This window comes from Lingula anatina, chromosome 6 (assembly GCF_051362555.1).
Source record: "Lingula anatina isolate TDL-2025a chromosome 6, LinAna3.0, whole genome shotgun sequence".
NCBI classification, from domain to species: domain Eukaryota; kingdom Metazoa; phylum Brachiopoda; class Lingulata; order Lingulida; family Lingulidae; genus Lingula; species Lingula anatina.
The window spans coordinates 23,841,799-23,860,805 of NC_141772.1; the positions used below are offsets into that span (position 1 = coordinate 23,841,799).

The 19,007-nt window shown below is 36.3% G+C and overlaps 1 protein-coding gene across 1 annotated transcript; it reads left to right on the top strand.

The window, feature by feature from the left end:
- The first annotated feature begins 3,996 nt into the window (after positions 1-3,996).
- Positions 3,997-17,436, top strand: LOC106158046 (contactin-2-like). Its single transcript, XM_087015427.1, has 26 exons — positions 3,997-4,117; positions 5,325-5,415; positions 5,887-5,981; positions 6,334-6,422; positions 6,774-6,961; positions 7,448-7,555; positions 7,688-7,901; positions 8,338-8,468; positions 9,001-9,096; positions 9,373-9,585; positions 9,879-9,990; positions 10,365-10,552; positions 10,708-11,001; positions 11,239-11,532; positions 12,025-12,239; positions 12,512-12,638; positions 12,869-13,033; positions 13,341-13,466; positions 13,824-13,921; positions 14,304-14,402; positions 14,573-14,726; positions 15,069-15,190; positions 15,678-15,867; positions 16,220-16,335; positions 16,525-16,702; positions 17,297-17,436. The coding sequence occupies exons 1-26, from the start codon at positions 4,112-4,114 to the stop codon at positions 17,431-17,433; spliced, it is 3,846 nt and encodes a 1,281-aa protein (XP_086871553.1). The 5' UTR covers positions 3,997-4,111; the 3' UTR covers positions 17,434-17,436.
- Positions 17,437-19,007: the final 1,571 nt, after the last annotated feature.

A 19,007-nucleotide genomic window follows, 5' to 3' on the forward strand; every position in this document is an offset into this window, starting at 1 on the left:
TCCCTGTATAATCTGCCACCCTGGTAGAGGGTAGGTGTGCCCAGTGTGTGAGCCTCAGAGAGGTTGATAACACTGGGGTGTTCGGAATTGAACTTGGGGTGGGGAAATTGGGGGTCGCACAAGGTAATAGAACTCATAATCTTGTTTTGCTCTACATGTTCGTATACCAAGAAACAAGATTTATTCTTATATGGCGCATTCCATATCGTATCAAAGGTTATGAAAAAATTACAAATTTCTTTAAAAAGCATAAACTTATGAATCTAAAAGAGTAACTAATTGCTCAGAATGCTTCATTTTTAAATTAAAAAAAAAAATGAAAGGGTTGGAAGATATAGAACAAAATCTTACAGTATCAGTTTCTATATATAAAATGTTAGTCTTAACAGTTTTTGCACTTTCTTATCAATAGGCAAGTATTCCATATCCCTGGTGCTTATAATGTGTATTGTATATTGTCCGTTCCCTATAAAACGTCTTAGCTTTTTCTGTTTAAAACATAATGTTCTAAGCAAAATAGTTTAATGGGGGTTGAGAAATGCCATAAAACTAGACTTATCATTTAATTCTCATTTGAGGCGGGGAGATATGTCTTACGTCATCCTGTCTGCCTCAATCTATCACTGCCTCGTGTTATGTGACACCCGCCAGGGTCATTGGTCTGCTATGACAGGTGCCCGTCAGCCCATACTGCAGGGTTTTAACATGACTAGAATTATGTGGGTTATAGTATAGGAGAGAGGGGGTGGGGACAGGAGAGGCACCCCCCTCCTCCCTTAGCAGACTTCATATGTGCTCTTCCTTTCTACACTAAAATGGTTGAGATAAATAACCAAGCACCAAAACCATTTCCAAGGTACCCTTTGTGTAACGGCCGACAAAATCACCCCCCGTATTTGTATTTGTTTTCAAAAAAGTATTTCTTCCTTTTCCAGATAGGTCGAAGTTTTCTCCTCTTCACTTTAAAGTCTACCGTCCTCTTCAAACAGAGCTATTCCAACAGTCATTGTACCAGAGAAGATGAATGGCCGGCAGGGCACTGTTTACGGCTTACTTCGAGCATTACTCACGCGGAAATGTCGCCGATTGTTGCCTGCATGGAAACAGGAGTGGGGATAATGGCTTCTCGACATCACGATTTAGTTTTTTTTATGTCTTGATCTTTGATCTGCTTAGATAACATAGTTTATTAACCACCAACGTTATTAATAGATACTTGAGTTTTAAAAAGTTACTACGAAATTCCAAATCCAGTTTTGTCTTTAATGATATTCTTGAATTTGTTCGTGGCATATCTGAAACTACTACGTGTTTCAAAGGTACATGGCATAATATTTAGTTTATAAATGGTCTTTTTAAACAATTACAATTTTATTAATGTAAAGGTTTATTTCGTTGTTCATTTGAACTCTCTATAGTGTTCTGAAAGTGGTGCATTTTCATTTCAGAGAATCAGGTTGAAGGAATGGAAATCACGACTTGCTATGATGTTTACAGAACCAGCGTTCGACCATGCTTTAACGAATTCCGACGAAGTTGCATAACAAGGCGGGATTAAGTTAAAGGTCATGGCGGACCGGTAGCTAAACCAGACCTCAGCACGCTTGTATTTTTCTGTGGTATGTAAAGGTGACAGCTACTGTAGAATACGGTACAAATGAGAGGTGAATATTAACTACATAGTGATGGTGAAAACACCATGGTTGTAATGGTCACTGGCACGCTCAGGTAGATTGAAGGGCGCTGTCTGTAACACGAAGGACAAGTGTTTAAAAAATGGGGGGAAAATGGAGATAAGTGGACATAAACAATTCGACTAATACATGTAGGCAGAGTTTGTGTACATTTCCAGACCATCCATCAGCGTAAATTCCACTGTTTTTTGTCTTTGTTTTGTTTTTACCATTTACATTTGTCTTGTTTTGTAAGAATGAGAGTGGCACTGCATGTGTGCCGGGTGGGGGGGGGGGGGGGGGTATACAGACGGCTGGACAGTCGGATAAATTGACAACTACTTAAGACTGAAATACAGAGCAAAGACAGAGGGACAGACACACAGACAGAGGCAAAGGTAGACAGAGGGACAGACACACAGACAGAGGCAAGGGTAGACAGAGGGACAGACACACAGACAGAGGCAAAGGTAGACCAAGAGACAGACACACAGACAGAGGCAAGGGTTGACAGAGGGACAGACACACAGACAGAGGCAAAGGTAGACCAAGAGACAGACACACAGACAGAGGCAAAGGTAGACCAAGAGACAGACACACAGACAGAGGCAAAGGTAGACCAAGAGACAGACACACAGACAGAGGCAAAGGTAGACAGAGGGACAGACACACAGACAAATGGGTGAGTAAGTAGGCGGGAAGACATGGGCAATAAACTGACCAGTAACCACACGATCAATCAACTCTCGCACTGACCACCACAAACATGGTCAAAATGATCAAAATGACCAGCCCCCACCCCAGGCAGGGATCGCGCCCAGTGTCCGTACCAGCCCGTGGTCAGAGAAGACAGGTGGTCTTGTCAACCCATGAAATAATACCACACGCTGGTGACACTTTTCATATTGATGATCATATTTATTATCCTTGGCCGTAAAAATACTGAAAAATAACCTACGTTGCTAGAGCATACCGTCTCTTATAGCCAAGGAATCATGTTTTTTTGTCACGGACGCTGGGCAGGTCTTTTGTACCAGACCATTTGTCTTTGATTTTATAACTCTTGCGTTGGGAAGACCGCAATTTCGTTGTAATTTTGACGTTAATTAGCATTCTTCGCGTGCCGGTCATTTTCGATTGTTGTTAAATCGACCACAAAGTTGTAATAGTCTCAAGACAATAGTTTAATTTGTTCTGGGCTGAGGTTGGTGAGGTCTCACACGACAGCCCCCATGACCAGACCCACACTGAGGCTACAGCGTCCATCTCCTGTTTCCATTTTGGACGTTAATGACTTGTGGAATATAACGTACGTGTACCGCCTGTCCTGTTCCTTTTACGCCCTCTGCCTTCATATGCCTACCTCTATATTACCACGTTTCTCTTGATTTAACATGTCTCCGTGTTAATAGATTATTGATTTTAATAAAACGAGAATGCTTGAACAAAATACTCTACCCGACAATGTATGCTTATTGTCCATTTATTACATGCTAATTTCCTTTAAAATTCACAATGTCACAGACTGTCAATGAACACGTAATAAAATAATTTAAACAGCACAAAATGTTTTTTATATATATTTGGAGGCTCTTTAAACTGCTCGAGTACAGTACATGTGATTTAAAATACAATTTCGTTCAATGTAAACGGCGGGTTAGATAAACTGTGTGAACACAACTTAAAAGTCTTAATGGTTGTAAATTTTCACGACAATCATTTTTGTAGGGGTCTGCATTTTTGTATTACTTCGTTTACACATTATATTATGACAGGCACACCATGCACATTGGGTGGGTTTAGTTAAATTGATTTTTTTCACATAATGTAATTGAATATTTTCAAATAAACTTTGTTCTGTAATTGGCAACCGATACGCGACTTGCATTTGTTGTGCACAAACGTTTTAAATAACTAAATTACGTTAGTGGCAAAGAAAACACGCTGAAAATTGACATCTCAATATCCAAACTAAATCCATTTATTTATTCACCTCCTAGGTCTTTAAACATGTAGGCCTATGTAGCGTCCATCCACGCTCGACTGTCACCTTGATTGGGTTATCAGTCTGGTTAATAAACTGAAAAAATAACAGAAAACGACTTTAGAACATACTTCTTTACCATATCACTAAAAAATCAATAAAAATCGGCTAAGTTTTCAAAAACAATTTTCATGACAGTCGAGCGTGGGTCTGGTGAAAGAAAAGCCGGTGTACTATGCAACTTGGTTGCGTTTCCCCTCCAAACGCAATGCGTCAAGCCAAAGCAATTTCACCTAACACATGTACAGTGGACAGGTCCTCGGCAACCTGTTGATTGGTGTCACACCTGCCCGTGAGATGGCGCTGGTGGTGATTCAGCCGTTAGTCAGTGTGACCTACTTTCCCAGTTTTGTCACAAATAATTCCGCCATCTTGAAATTGGGCCAGGTGAAAGATGCAGGTAGGTCTTTGAAATTATCGATGTTTTCAGTTGATCACAATTAATTAAAGAGGCCTCTTTTAAATCATGAATTCTATTGACTGGTACGGACTTGGTGAAATTTAATTAAAATTTTAGACTTTTTTGTGTTTGGAGAATTTTGGATTTAATTTTACCTGAAGTGCCCGCCAAGTGCGACCCAGGTGAGTCATGACCTGAACTATGCAGAAACAGCGATGCCGCATTCCAAAGGAATTGTTCAAAACCTCGGGAATGATTCAAAAATTAATAAAACCGTTTATATCACTTGGGTTTTTCTTGGCGATTGTGTGAAAAAAGGTAAACTTCAATTTGTTCAAAAGGTTCAGTTGAAAGGAAAATGTGCAAGACGTTGACAAGACCGGAAGATATTTTATAACTTTTATGTTCAAAATGGCCGAGTGTTTGCCTTTCAATAACACAGGATACAAGGTTACAAGACCAAAAGTGTACACGTAGTGAACGGGGAGGCAAATTTATAATTATATCTATTTTGATATCGTTGGATTTTTCACCTGGATTTAATCAATTTACGTGCATGGTATACTTTAAAAACATTGGATCGTATGGCATAGGCAAGTTTGTATTTGAATAAATGTTTTACGATCTTATTACAATGTAAAATATTTTTAACAGCTTTTGATAATTTACATTATTTACAGTACTTTGTTCTAAAAAGAATGAACAATTCATTATTTTCTTTATCCAAAAATTTTCATTTGGTAATCAATTACCATCATGTGCGTAGTTTTAGGGTACAACATGCTGAGGGAACAGCTTGAAAGTTAAATTAGAGCTCTTAGACCATCTTAGGTGGAGAGGATCTTTTTCTGACCAAAGCGGACATTCAAGAGAATCACCACTTTGGTCAGAAAAAAACTCTGTCCTGAATCTAAAATCATTCTAAATTCTGTCATTTCTCAAGTTTGTCATCTAAGGAATCTGTAATATTAATTTTTTTCACTAGAAAAAAGAATCCTTCTTTTGAAATAGCTGTTACACAAACACACAACATGGACTAAGAAAAGTTTAATTATTAGTTGATTAATAAATTACACTACATGGAACTGAAATCAAAAACAATTCTTTAAAGCTCAGAGCCACATAGCGGTTTTATGGTAACTCAAACAATCAATTCATAATTTATAGTCTTTTCTGAAATATTATCTTATTCCTGCATTAATTTCAGATGAACTCCCGGGGCCCAAGAAGTATGAATTCTATATTAACCGCAGTAGTTGTAGTATTAGCTATCAGCAGAGTTAGTGGAGTAGATTACGGTAAGTAGAAACTGATCAACACGTATAATTTCTGAAATACATAAGATGAAAACAAAAAATGCAAGTTCATTATTCATTGATGCAAGTTCTTTATTCAGTAAATACATAAAATAACATGTTCATTCAATTGATTTTGATGAAGACAATAAGATTTGAAATGCTTTAATAAGTTAAATTTTTTGAAAATAAAATTAAGACATGATAAATCTGAAAAAAAAGACATACTCAAATTTTCTTGTCACATTAGATCAATTTGAAAATCCCCCGCCCCCTTTATTTAGAATGGCAGAGAAAAAAGGTGAAAAATTAATAGAAATTAAAATGTTTTGTGGTATCATTTAGACAAAATCTCACCTAACTGGTTACTTAATCCTTTGTCCTTTTAAAGATAGGGTAAGTATTAAGAAATAACATTTCTGTGTTAGAGAAAAGAAGGAAAATCAGAGCATTCATATATTATTTCCTCTACAGCTTGTCCGGCCGGCTGGGAGACCCACAAGGATCATTGTTATAGGTTTCATGTCCAGGGACAGAGTGCCGTCACCGAGGCCAAGGAGCTTTGTGCGGTAAGAACCACACATGAGCTTTTTCTGCGGAAAAGCGTAATTCTGCATTTTTTACTTCAATTCTGTTGGTTTCTGAGATTTGTCAAGGTTAGGTGTTGGGTCCCATAATAAATGTTTTTTTTTTCTTTTTTTTTTTTTGAAACCTAGGCTCATGTCTGAATAACACAGTAGAGAGTTTTTATGATTTGTTATCCAAGTTACCATTGAATCTTAGTGTCTGTGATCTCCTTAATTTTATGCTTGGTTTATTAATTTGAATTGTGCAGTATTAAGCAATTTAGAAATTTAAGAAATTTAATTAGAAGTGATAAGAAGGATGCCTTTTAGCTGACTTTATTTCATTTCTTTTTAGCGAGATGGTGCTACATTATTAGAAATTGATGACAAAGAGGAACACGACTTTATAGGTTCAGTGCTGTCAACTTTAAATGTTGTACAAAAGTAAGTTTTCTTAACGCAAATTACACTGTCAGATTTCTGAGCAAAGAATAATTAAAATGGTGTTTTTTTTTTAAATTGATATGACAGGTAACAAGAAACTAAAAAAAGCATGTTTTTAGGATTGAACATATGCAATTGTCATACTAAAGCTCTGACAGTGGATGATTTTAACTTCCTGATCAGAATGCCAATCAGTCAGTTACCATGGTTTCCACATCTAGTTTTTATAATAGGTGTTATGGCAGTCAGTCTGTTGCCATGGTTTCCATAATGGGTGTTTTGCCAATCCAACTGTTTCCATGGTTTCTGTAGTGGGCGATATCTCAGTCAACCTGTTGTCATGGTTTTCAGGTATGATTACTACACTGATGGTGAACGCAGTGATAAACTAATCGTAGACCCAGATGACCCTAGCGAGCAGGTGGACAACTTCCGCTGGGCCACCTCTGGGAATACCATAGCAACCGATTCCTTCTGGATCGACACCACCGTGAAGACAACCATCCCCAACGGAAATTATATTATTTATACATTCCAAGGTGAGAATTAAGGCATGGGAGGCATTTGATTTATTTGTTGCATATTTTATCACCTCCATATAAATTGTCTTTAACTCTTGGTTTTAATGTACATTTATATATGATCCAAGTTGTAAACCCCTATCACTGTTAGTAGGTAGGTAGGTATAGTACTCATAATGCACTCTCTTTGCACATCATTATGGGCCAGCATGTGTTATGACAAAAAAAATTAAATTGATATAACATGTGAAAGAGGTATGGTGGTGTGTGAAATAGAATATTATTGATACTTTTCAGTATTTTATTCTTGGTGTTCATTTGGCAAATTTTGCTTATTTCCATGATGTAAACATTCTAAAAGTAACTAAAGGTACTTATTATCTAAAGGTAGATAAATATGGGTTAGACATGAAAATCTTCAATTTTGAAAAGTAAATAGGCTGTGTTATTATCAGTTTGTTTTTTAAAAGCTTTTTCTAACACATTTTTGAATTTCTTTCCCAGATAATCGTTGGGGTTGGACACTAAATGACGGGCAGGCTGAGTTATCTTTTATCTGTGAGATCCCCAACACAGATATTTACAAGATTGTAGAGTCTGAACGCGATGCAGGTGAGAGCAAAGATTTTCTTGAAAGGTTAAAGAGAGATATGAATAAAAGAAAAATTCTATGAAAATACATATATAAAGGAGATAAGACATGATTGACTGTATAATCACACCCTCTGACATTTTCATTTCAAGGTTTTGGATCCACGGTCCAAGAACCAGAGTTTTACGAGCGTGGACCCAAAATCACTGAGCAGCCACAAGACACTGTGTTTGATACCTCATCCAAGAGAACATATGTGACCTTCTCGTGCTATGCTGATGGATATCCATTTGCCACGTATGATTGGAGGAAAATAGCGCAGACGTCTTCCACCCCGCTGTCAGAGCTGGCACTGCAGGAACCAAGGTATGGAAAGATGCTGTTATGAGATTTTTCTGATTATTGCCGAATTTCAGGCTTTTTTTAGCCAAAAATATCATTTTTGATATCATTGCAGGCATCCCCTGGTGCCCCTATCATATTTTTTTTACTTTTTCTCTAAATGGCTGTCTCATCCCTTCTAGGTAGATGACTGTCAGTTTCGTGTTGAATGATTTTTATATGGAACTTAAAATGTTGAGATTTGAGTCCATTAATTTTGAGTAAAAAGATTGAGCCAAATCCTTCTTTAACATATGTGGTAAGATGAGTTTCAATATCCATGACTAAATGAACATTTAGTTTGAGAATCAATTTTAACACAATTACAGGAAGGCAAACCAAGCATGGAAAATGCCAAAAAACTACAAATTCACACTACCTTTGCAACTTTTTAAAATATGCTCTGTTGAACGTAATCTAGGTACACAATTAACAATGGCAAGCTAACCATCCACACTCCATCCAAGACCCTGGACTCCGGCAACTACCAGTGTGTGGCCAGCAACAAGTATGGTTCAGTTCTCAGCAACCAAGTCCAACTGCAGTTTGGATGTAAGTATGGCAGGGACAAGATTTTTCTGACTTTTTGGGAGCCAAAATCATCATTGGCTTAATTTATCAGTTCTCTGAACCACACGCCATATTTTCTGACTTATTTTCACGAAATGGCAGTTTTTTCCCCTGTATGGGCGGGGTTAACATAGGTCACATTTTGTTCTGTCTCAGCACTTTGTGTACTCTCTGGTACAGACATGCTTTTCAGTGATTTATGTATATTTTTCTGGGAGTTTTCTGTCTTAAGGCAGCCCCCCTCGATTGTAAGGTCACCAAGCCATTTTTTCATGCTTTTTTTCTAACAATCCAAACTTATCTCAGAATTAAGATATAGCAATTTAATCAAGAACTTTGTCAAAGAATTTTATGCTTAGTTGGTTGATTTGTAGACTGTATGGTCAAGTCTGTGATAGTACCCAGGCTGAGCAAATTTACACCAAGAGCATAATTCAGGATATTTCTTTCTAAAGATCAGCACAACAGTGTTCATCTTTTCATTTTTTTTAAACCTTTTTTCTTTTTTCACCAGTTTTGGATGACTTCCCTAACGTGATTCGTCAGCCAGTACAAACCTCTGTCACTGTGGGGACCGCCATTCCCTGCAACGCACCCAATCACTATGGAGGTAAGAGTGAACCGCTTTCTTCTCAGTTTGATGGTAGACATTTAAGTCTTTTGAATTTATCCAGAAATTCAGACTTAACATTTTTGCTGCCCATCTTCAGCTCTTGCATTTTTAGGATTATTTTTAAAGATTCAGTTTCATCAGTGTGATAAGGGAATTGTGTGTTATTTTAAAAAAATTCTTCATGATTACAGTACACAATTTTACTGCATCATTGAATATGAGGATAGTGTTATTGGTGATTAAATAATTTTTCAAACACAATTTTATTTTCAGAGCTTATTTATCAGTGGTACAAGAACACCCTGAGAGACTACATCCGTACTGACGTCAAACCCTGGGTGTTCATCTCCCAGTCTGGCTACATCTACTTCTCTTCCGTGACGGAGGAGGATTCTGGAAACTACATCTGTCACGTGTACAGTCCCATCTCCACCTCTAACACTGGAAAGTTTAGCAAACCCATCCAGCTGATTGTCACGAAAGGATGTAAGTATTTAACTATTGCTATTTCTTTTTATTTCTATACTGTTTATGTGGATTGTTTGTGGCAATTGAAAATAAGTATTTTCTGGTGCTTATTTGGTGGACCTGTATCTTACCAATATTAAATTGAGTTTACCAGTTGATTGTGACTCAAAGGTTTTTTGTCCTTATTTCCTCTCATATGGTACCAATTAATATCCTTAAATTTTACACTTTCTCCAGTTGTTTGAAATTAGAAAATTAATAAATCCATTGATTTTTATTGTAATCAAAGCTGTCTAATTGTTTATTTTCAGTGTCCCGTATTGTTGAGCCTCAGATAGTGAGTGGTTTTCCTCAACTGTTTCCACAGAACACGGCCTTACTGAGAGGCATGGAGATTAGACTGGAGTGCTTCGCCTGGGGAACGTAAGTGAATTGATCAAGTTTTAGTGCAGGGATCAGTTTATCTGTTTTAAGTTTGTGAAAATCGTTTAGAATATTAGAAGTTTCTTAGTTTCCATAGAATATAAGAGATTTTTTACATCACATGGAAAAATGATTTGCCATTTTGTTGGCTAAAATGAATTATAACATTTGACAGTTATGTTTATGTGACATCATTTTATACCTATAGTACAAGGTCAGTTTTACATAATACTGTTTTTATTTACAAAACTGAGTTTCAACCTCATTTGTAATTTTATAAACAGGCTTATTGAACATGTTTACATATTATATAGATGCCTGTTCAGTTTGGTAGAAGCAAGTCTTATATTTCACCCCTTTTTCTTTCTTCATAGAAACAACCTATTCTACCAGTGGGGAAGAACTGATGGTAAGAACATGCCGCGTCGTGCTATCACTAAAGACAACAACCGCGTTGTGATCATCCCCAGCGTGGAACTCGCAGACGAGGGGACATATGAGTGTAGAGTGCAGAGAGAATTTGGGCAGACGGCCACTGGAACTGTTACCATTACTCTGGAAGGTAGGCGGTAATCCTGATGTGCGAGCAATTTATTTATTTTATTATTTTTTATTATTTGTTGGTTTCTTTTTGAAATAGTGTTCAGGTTATAAACATTTTTTACTGAATTATTTAAAATTCGTAAGATTTTAAATTTTGTTTCATTTTCCCCCTAGCCGAGCCCTATTTCCTGGTCTCTTGGAAGGATGAGTTTGTGGACCAGGGCGATTCCGTCAGTTGGAGCTGTCGGGCCAATGGAAAACCAGAAGTCGACTATTTCTGGTTCAAAAATGGTTTACCCCTCAGTGAAAACACCCTACCTGCCAATGAAGTGGGCCGTTTCTCCTGGACTCAGAGAAAAGATCGCCTGACTATCCAGAATTTGAAGCAGTGGGATTCTGCGATGTATCAGTGCGGGGCTAAGAATCAGTATGCAATGAGATACCTGACCAGAGAACTGAAAGTGATGAGTAAGTTGGAAACATTTCCTGATTGTTTTCATGATTTATTGGGCCTTTCAAGTAATATTTATTAACTATACCGATTTGACTTTTAGTGGAAATAATTATGATTCTGATTTCACAAATCACACTTGTGAAGATAAACTATAAACAAGATAAAACTATGAACAGATAGATATGAATATTAAGTAATACATAACCATTATAATATTTATAATGAAATGTCACCCCTTCTTCATCTTCTAGGATTTGCACCATCTTTCATCAAGAACCCAGTAGATCCCAACCAGTTTGCCGTCCAGGGAGGTAACGTCACCATCGTCTGCCAGCCCGAAGCCGCGCCCAAGGTTCAAGTGGAGAAAATCACATGGAAGAAGGATGGTGGCTCCCTCACACTGACTGGTGGTGGACGCATCAGTAAACTGCCCAATGGCAATCTCTTGATTCGTTCAGTTCAGTACAGTGACCGAGGAAATTACACCTGTGTTGCGGAGAATGATGTTGGGTCAGCCGAGAGTACTGGGTTCCTGACTGTAGTAGGTAGGGAGAATTTTGATTCTGATCATAAATTTAATTGATTCTTATTTTGACTTGAAATTTATGAATTAGTTGCTTAGTATATAAAAATAATGTTTTAATTTTCATTCGAATAAAGAAGTGAAGACTTAATGAAAAAAATTTTATTTAAAATTTAATTATTTATTTTCATCATTTTAGTAGTATATTTGTGAGTACTTCCCTTAATATAAGTGCTAAAGTGTTGGTTTTAAATAAAAAAATTATTACCTCCACCACGTGTAAGCATTACTGGGTTGCAAGCTCACTGACCTGTCTGAAAAAGTAATGGACAAAATTTTCAGGATATGGGCTTACTTAGAGTCAGTTAACTAGATCTTGGTGGTGATTTGTTTATGGATTTATCTTGAAATTTGAGCTGCCTTGGCCGAGGTCCGCCACATCTAAACAGCATTTGAGTGCTTAAATTTCTTCTTGCCACCATTTCAAAACTGCAACTTTTTTCTTGCGTATCAGAATCCACCAGTCTCCAGATGAAGCCGTCAGAGCAGTCTCCTCCCATCAGGACAACATATGTAGGTCAGAACCTGACTCTTTACTGCCTGGCCACCGTTAACCCGCTACTCGACCTCAACTACATATGGCGGTTCAACGACCGTGATATTGACTTTGAGGGCAAGTACGACCAGTATGGGCTGCGGGTGGAGGAACCAGACAGATACTGGCAAAGGGTAAGGAGCTCTTGTCTTTGTTTTTTTTAATTTTTATGAAGTTATTTTATAAATATTTAATGTAGTTTATAAAGATCTTTGTATGGGTGAAGGCTGTATGAACTTGCATATAGTGTAAGGGCCCAAGCTTTTTTATTCAGCGAATTAAGTATCCCTACCTAAACTGTAACCTAGCTATTTGTAATGTGTAGTGGTTTATATAATATTCAAAACAATTTTAATACATTGTATTTTTATATCAAAATAAAAACATGGCAATACTGTGTTTCTAGGGAATTGGTGAATACCGTGGTAACCTGTTGATCTACCCGGTAACCTTTGACGTGGAGGGCTGGTATGAGTGTATAGCTAAAACACCTGCCGACCAGGCCTCCGCTAAAGTGGAGCTCAGAGTTGAAGGTATAAGAATATTTACTTTTTATTATTTGAGATTGAAAAATTCAATACTGGAATGATCTTTGTCAACAGTTGTTTTATGATAATATTTTATTGAGCTCTAAATATGCCACATTTCCAAAAAAATTATTGGAACTGATAGGTGGTAAATTGATGAATCATTTCTCACCAGTAAGACTATTTCTCTCTCCCTTAGAGGCCATAATTCCTGGACATCTCTTGTCGTGTTTTAGGTCCCCCAGGCCAGCCGTCAGGTATTGAGTGTGTGACCTTGAACTCCAGTTCCGTCAATGTCACATGGTTCCCAGGCCCTGACCATCGCAGTGCCATACAGCAGTATAAGATTGAGGGCTATAACGCTGCCGAGGGGATCTGGAAAACTGCCAAAGAACCAGAAAGTGAGTGATTCATTGTTTGTCACTTTTCACTATACCTTATTTTTTCCTTTACGGACTTTCCTTTGAGTGATTCATGCCTTTAATCTATTGCTAAGGAATGTGTCAAAAAGTTTTTGAATTAAATATGGAGAATAAAATTCCATAATACATAGCACGTTGAACTCGCCCAGTTCACAAAATACAAAAGTTTTCTTCTTTGTCAAAACTTCTTCAATTGTGATTTATTAAATTATTGTATTTGTATAACATTATAAAGGTACCAAGATCTTATTGAGGTAATTTCTGATGTGGTGTTATGGAATTCTAGTGATCACGCAGGCAGAGTTAGGGGCCAGACGAGCCACAGTGACGGGACTGAACCCGTGGAGTACCTACAAGTTTAGATTGTTGGCAAAGAACGGTTACGGATGGGGTGAACCCAGCAAACCTTCTCGTGAGTAGCTGAAACATGTTCAGTCGGTTTATTAATTGCTATTGTTTTTGTCGTGATGTTTTTCCTGTAAATGCACCAACAGTATATTAATGTTTTGGCTTTTCTAATAATTTAGTGCTTGGAAAATACAGACCAAAAAGGATGAATTTAATAATTTTTTTCCATCATCTGTATATATGTTCAGCAATAATCAATGTCAACTAGTAAAGCTAGAAACTTTCCAGCAGCCTGAATCTAATCTATCGTGAGAATTACATAAGTTTTTTAATGTTACTGAGAAGTAAAATTTTATAAAAAATGTGTGTGTGTTTGGGTGAATGTTGTCTATAGATTATGTGTGAAGTTGTTTACTTGTAGCCATGGTAACCACTGCCCAGTCCATCCCGGCCCGGCCAGTCAGGAATATCACCAGAGCTGTGGACTCCAAAGTTGGCACCCTCGTTGTGGAGTGGGAGGTGGGAGTTGATGGCCATTTTATCTTCTTTTTTTAATATCCATGATGGTTTTGATTTACTATTCCAATTTTCAAAAAGAAAATAATGTTCTTTTACCAAAAATGTAAAATTTAAATATTTTTTGTATACTTTGTGAAAAGTCTGTATTAAGCCTGTTTAGACAAAAATGTTTATATCAGTATTTTTGAAAATATAATTTTGTCAGTGGTTTTCATTTGAATAGTTGAATAAATAAATTCAAATCTTAATACATATTTTCCTGTTTTCTCACACAGGCATTTCAGTCGATCTTCAAGTAAAATTAGAAAATAGTAGCTTAAGATACACCCAAACTGTGGAAGATAACCTGTAGGTCATAAATCTTCTTTTTTTCTTTTTCCAGCCTTTACCAAGATGGGAGCAGCATGGTAACAACACAAAGTACAAGATTTACTACAGGAAAAACCAACAGGGCAAAGTCAGTGATCTAGACTGGTCTACGGTACGTACACTTTTTTAAATCAGACATATTGGTGTGCGTTATAGTAAGGGAGTTTTCTTTTCTGACACTGCCTGAATGGCTGTTAATACTGAAAATTGAAAAATCAAGTCACTAAGAATATCCTTGTCATCTCACTTGTGTTATTAAGAGGAACTGGTTCACATTTGCAGGGTATCGTGGATGACCCTGGCCATCGCTTTGCCACCACAGTTGGCGTAGATAACACATACACTCTGTATGACATCAAGATTCAGTCCATGAATGTCAAGGGCACATCCGACGCCCTCATCTCACCCATTGTCGAGATCAGGTCTGCTATGGGATGTAAGTATGCACTGACCACTGCCACTGACCACTTAATGCTGGTCAGGATTTAAGTGGTACTTGTTGGTCTACAGAATGGACTTTAGAATTGAAGTCCAGATCAAGATGTGATCTGAAGAAATGAAAATTCCTTTTTTTATTTATTATTTAAAATTTATTTTTCTTATAGTCTTTTGTTATCAAACTCTCAACTCCCAAAGAAAGAAGAAAGGTTGTCGGTCTTAAAGTGATTTTTCATAGTTTTCTTTATTATTATTAATATTATTATTTTTTTTTACTGAAAAAGAGACTTTGTTACAACAACTTTGATTACAATTAATCTTTTCCTTCCTCTCACCTCAGTGCCAGTAGCCGTCCCCAAGGACATTGTGGCAGAACAGTATAACGCCACCGCACTGGAGGTCACCTGGATACCTGTACAAAACACCTTTGTTAACCTTAAAGGTGTCCTTGCTGGATACAGGGTGAGCAGAAATTTAATAGTAAAGATTTACTGACACATAATTGACACACTTTTCTTAATCTTCTGAAAAAATATTGTTTGGCAGCCACAGTTTACAATTAACAGCTTTCATATCTTGAAAGTAAAAAACGTCTTTAAAATGTTTTTTTAAATTTAGTTTAGAGAAAGTTTCAGTGTCTGGTATGTTTTTCTTAGATTTACCACTTTACTGTAATTAAATATGTACTATCCAACTTTATGTTGCTAATAAATATTCTTCTTATTATCACTATAAGTATTATTAATATTATCATTACAGTATAAGAATTTTTCATCTTGGTGTTTTTAGTTTAATTTGTGTGTTAAGAGATTTTATCTCAGTCAGAATGAGGATTTATCCCAGTGATATAAGGATGAGAATTCATGTATTTTTGTCAGATTTATTAAATGTTTATATCAGTGATATGAGATTTAGATTAATTTATGTATTTGGTACTCAATTTTATCAGATCAACTATTGGGTCCGTGGACGTGAGAACTCCCTGATGGCAGAGGTGGCCACCATACCGGGTGACGTGGACAGAGGTCTCATCGTTGGACTGTACCCAGACACCTACTACGAAGTGACCGTCATGGTCTACAATGAAGCAGGAAATGGAGAACCAAGTCAGCCCTATCCACAGAAGACACTGAGACAACGTAAGTTTGCTCAAATTACTGGAATGGTTCTAACTTTGGGTTGTGCATATATAATTCTTTTAAGTGAAAGGGATTTGTAAAGTTGGTGTCCTTGTTGACAAATAACTTCCATCCTGTCACTGGTATTTAATTATCAGCAGAGTTCAGTATATATAGTTGTCCACAGATGCAGGTTCTACCATGTTTTTTAATTTTTTAATAGCAGTTTTTTTAACAAATACTTAATGAAAGTAGAGGTCAGGAGTTTGATCATTTGAAAAACCTAAGGGGCACCATGCATGCTGTAAGTAAGAGTTGTCGGATGAAAATATCCAGACTCAGTAGATGTGAATATTATCTTTGACTTCTCCAGCCCCCAAGGACTACCCCACAGAGGTGGAGCTACACAACGTGGACACTCACACCATTAAGGTCAGCTGGAGGGGTATCAGTACTGACCAGACTGAAGAGCCGCTACAGGGATACAAGGTGGGCTGAAGAGAATTTTTTTCTTTTAATGAAGTCATATTCCTTACCTAATTACAGTGTATTAACTGTTTTGTAAATCATCTGAAAGTTTCAGTCTAAGCTTCTTCCAATCAGGGTAGGCTGAAGAAAAACTCATTTTGAAAATCCATCAGCTTTTAAAATTTTTATTTTCTGTTGATTTTCTTTTAGGTCAAATACTGGCGCACAAGTGAGAAGATTATCGATGCCAAAGATTTTGATGCAGGCAAAGACACATTTGCTACCATCAGTGATCTCTCTGCAGGAGAGAGTTACTATCTTCGTGTCTATGGCTACAGCAGAGGGGGGCAGGGGGCCATGAGTTCCCCCATGGTCATGTTTGTCATGGGTAAGAACTAGGTTCATGTTTGTTAGCAAGTTTGTCATGGTATATAGGAACAGTGCATGTAGTCTTTGGTCTTGGGTTGAAGATGAATATATTTAACAGTTAAAGGGATAATAACTCTTCGTTTCGGCCAAAAAATGAATTTTCCTGGAGTAAACAACAATTTTCCCATACTTACCCATGGTTAATGAATCCATTTTTACATTCAAAGTTAGTCCCTGGTTTTTTTCTAAAAAGTTTAGTTTTTTGTTAAAATCTCTTAAGAGATTTTAACAGAGTATAGCCATCAATGGAGGTCACGTGGTCTAAAGACAAGCTCAGATATCAGAAAAATAGCTATAACTGCCGTTTTTGTGGTAAAACAGAATATATTATAATGCTGTGAGTTACTCACAATGTTTTATTGAGAAATATAGATCTCATATGAAGAGTTATTATCCCTTTAACTTGCTGTGCAGTCAATTTTGTAACTTTCATTATAAAATTATTTGATTCTTGGTATCCCACAATTTTTGTTTTGTCATTGATATTTATTCTTGATGCTTTGATGATTTTTATCTCATCTTTATTTTGATTACATTTTATTCAATATTACAGCTAAATCGGGTTGTACATATACCCAAATCATCCCTGAGGCATCCTATGTAGAAAAGTGCAGCTCCTGTCAGCATCTCGCCTCTGGCTTACTACTCTTGACTGCTCTGCTAGCACAGATACTGAAAACCATTTTATAAAAGGTAGGTTTTTAAACGTTTTTTTTTTTTTTTTTTTACACAGAAATCCTTGATTCTATGAATTTACTATAGGTAAAAGTATTCTGCCAGCTGTCAGTGCATAACTTTTGGTACTTTTAATATTATAATTGATTTTATGATTTTAATTTGAAAAACATTGGTTACATATTCTTTTCAGACTTTTATTGATTAGTAAGCAAAAAAGGTTTATAAAAACCAATCATAATTAGCACTATGTTTTCACTGTGATCTGAAAGAAAGAAATATATGTATAATTTTTATGTTTCAGAAAACCGCCATTGCTCCATGTAAATATCTGTTCTTGGGGACCATTCCATTACATAACTCCATCAAGTCTTTTTTCCTGCCATTCCTCAGATAATGTGGTCATGTGATAGACTAGTCATGTGACAACCAGAACATGTGATAGACTGGTCAGGTGACTTTCATATCACATGACTGTTGGACCAAGACAAGCTGTAAATATTCACAGGGGTTTTATATAATGAAAAATATTCTGTATATTAGGGACAATTTTTGCAAATAGAAATTTAATTGTAGATACATTTACTACTGCCTATTTTGTTGGAATGGAAAGAAGCCATTTTAGGCCTTTAGGTACAAATGTAGGTTTTGTAAGAGAAGAACCTCTCATTAATATTTCTCATGTGCATTTAAAAACTTAATTTTTGTACTTGCTTTACTGAGCTCTGGCGAATTGTGAAAGAAACTTGAGTATTCTCATGTTGTATACTTCCATCTGTATACTGCAACTGAAGATGAATCTTACATTTCAAGCACAACTCTTTGCTTGATGTGCATCTTAAACATATACCTTCTATACAAGAGGAAAACAGTAAAATATATATAGACTTAAGTGATGATGAATTTTGTAAATTTGATGCTGTAGATTTATATTTTTATCACAGCGGCTGATATCTTTTATTTGGTAGGGGGCTTGTGTATCAAGCGTGAAATGTTAAATTATACAAAGATATTCATGATCAGGGCCCTCATTAATAAACTATGAGTGAATGTGGAGGATAGCTATGAATTCATTTCAACAAATTTTTATTTAGTGTATATACAAGACTAAGTGATATGTATGAGAAGTTACCCCAAGGTTAGTGAATTAGTTGCTACAAGGTTAATTACAAGTAGAAGTTTTAGGTGTAACATAGTTTTATTCTGTAAAGATTGCATCAAAATGCAAGAACATGTTTTTGTACAAACTATTTAGTCTTAGATATTTACCTATATTCATGAATAGGACTAGTTTTTGATAGAAGAGCTTTTATAACTTGTATATAATCCTGACTAAGAATTTGTTATCACAAAGAGAGGAGGAATTGAAATTGAAAAATTGCCCAAAAAAAATCTTCACTAAAAATTGCTCTTCATCTCGCGTATAAAGGATGACTCTCATATTCAACACTTAAAGTATCAGACAATTTTTAGATTGTGTTAATATTATAAGTTCAAGAGGTTATGTGCTCTATCAAGGTTCATAAATTTGCTGTTTTTATGTAATTTTTTCTTTATTTTTAAAGTTTTAATCTTAGTGTTTTTTTTAA

Bases quoted from the DNA above. Each gene is read 5' to 3' on its own strand.
- LOC106158046 (XM_087015427.1), top strand. The intron at 12,639-12,868 runs GTATAAGAATAT...GTCGTGTTTTAG, and splicing joins AGTGGAGCTCAGAGTTGAAG to GTCCCCCAGGCCAGCCGTCA. The intron at 16,336-16,524 runs GTGGGCTGAAGA...ATTTTCTTTTAG, and splicing joins AGCCGCTACAGGGATACAAG to GTCAAATACTGGCGCACAAG.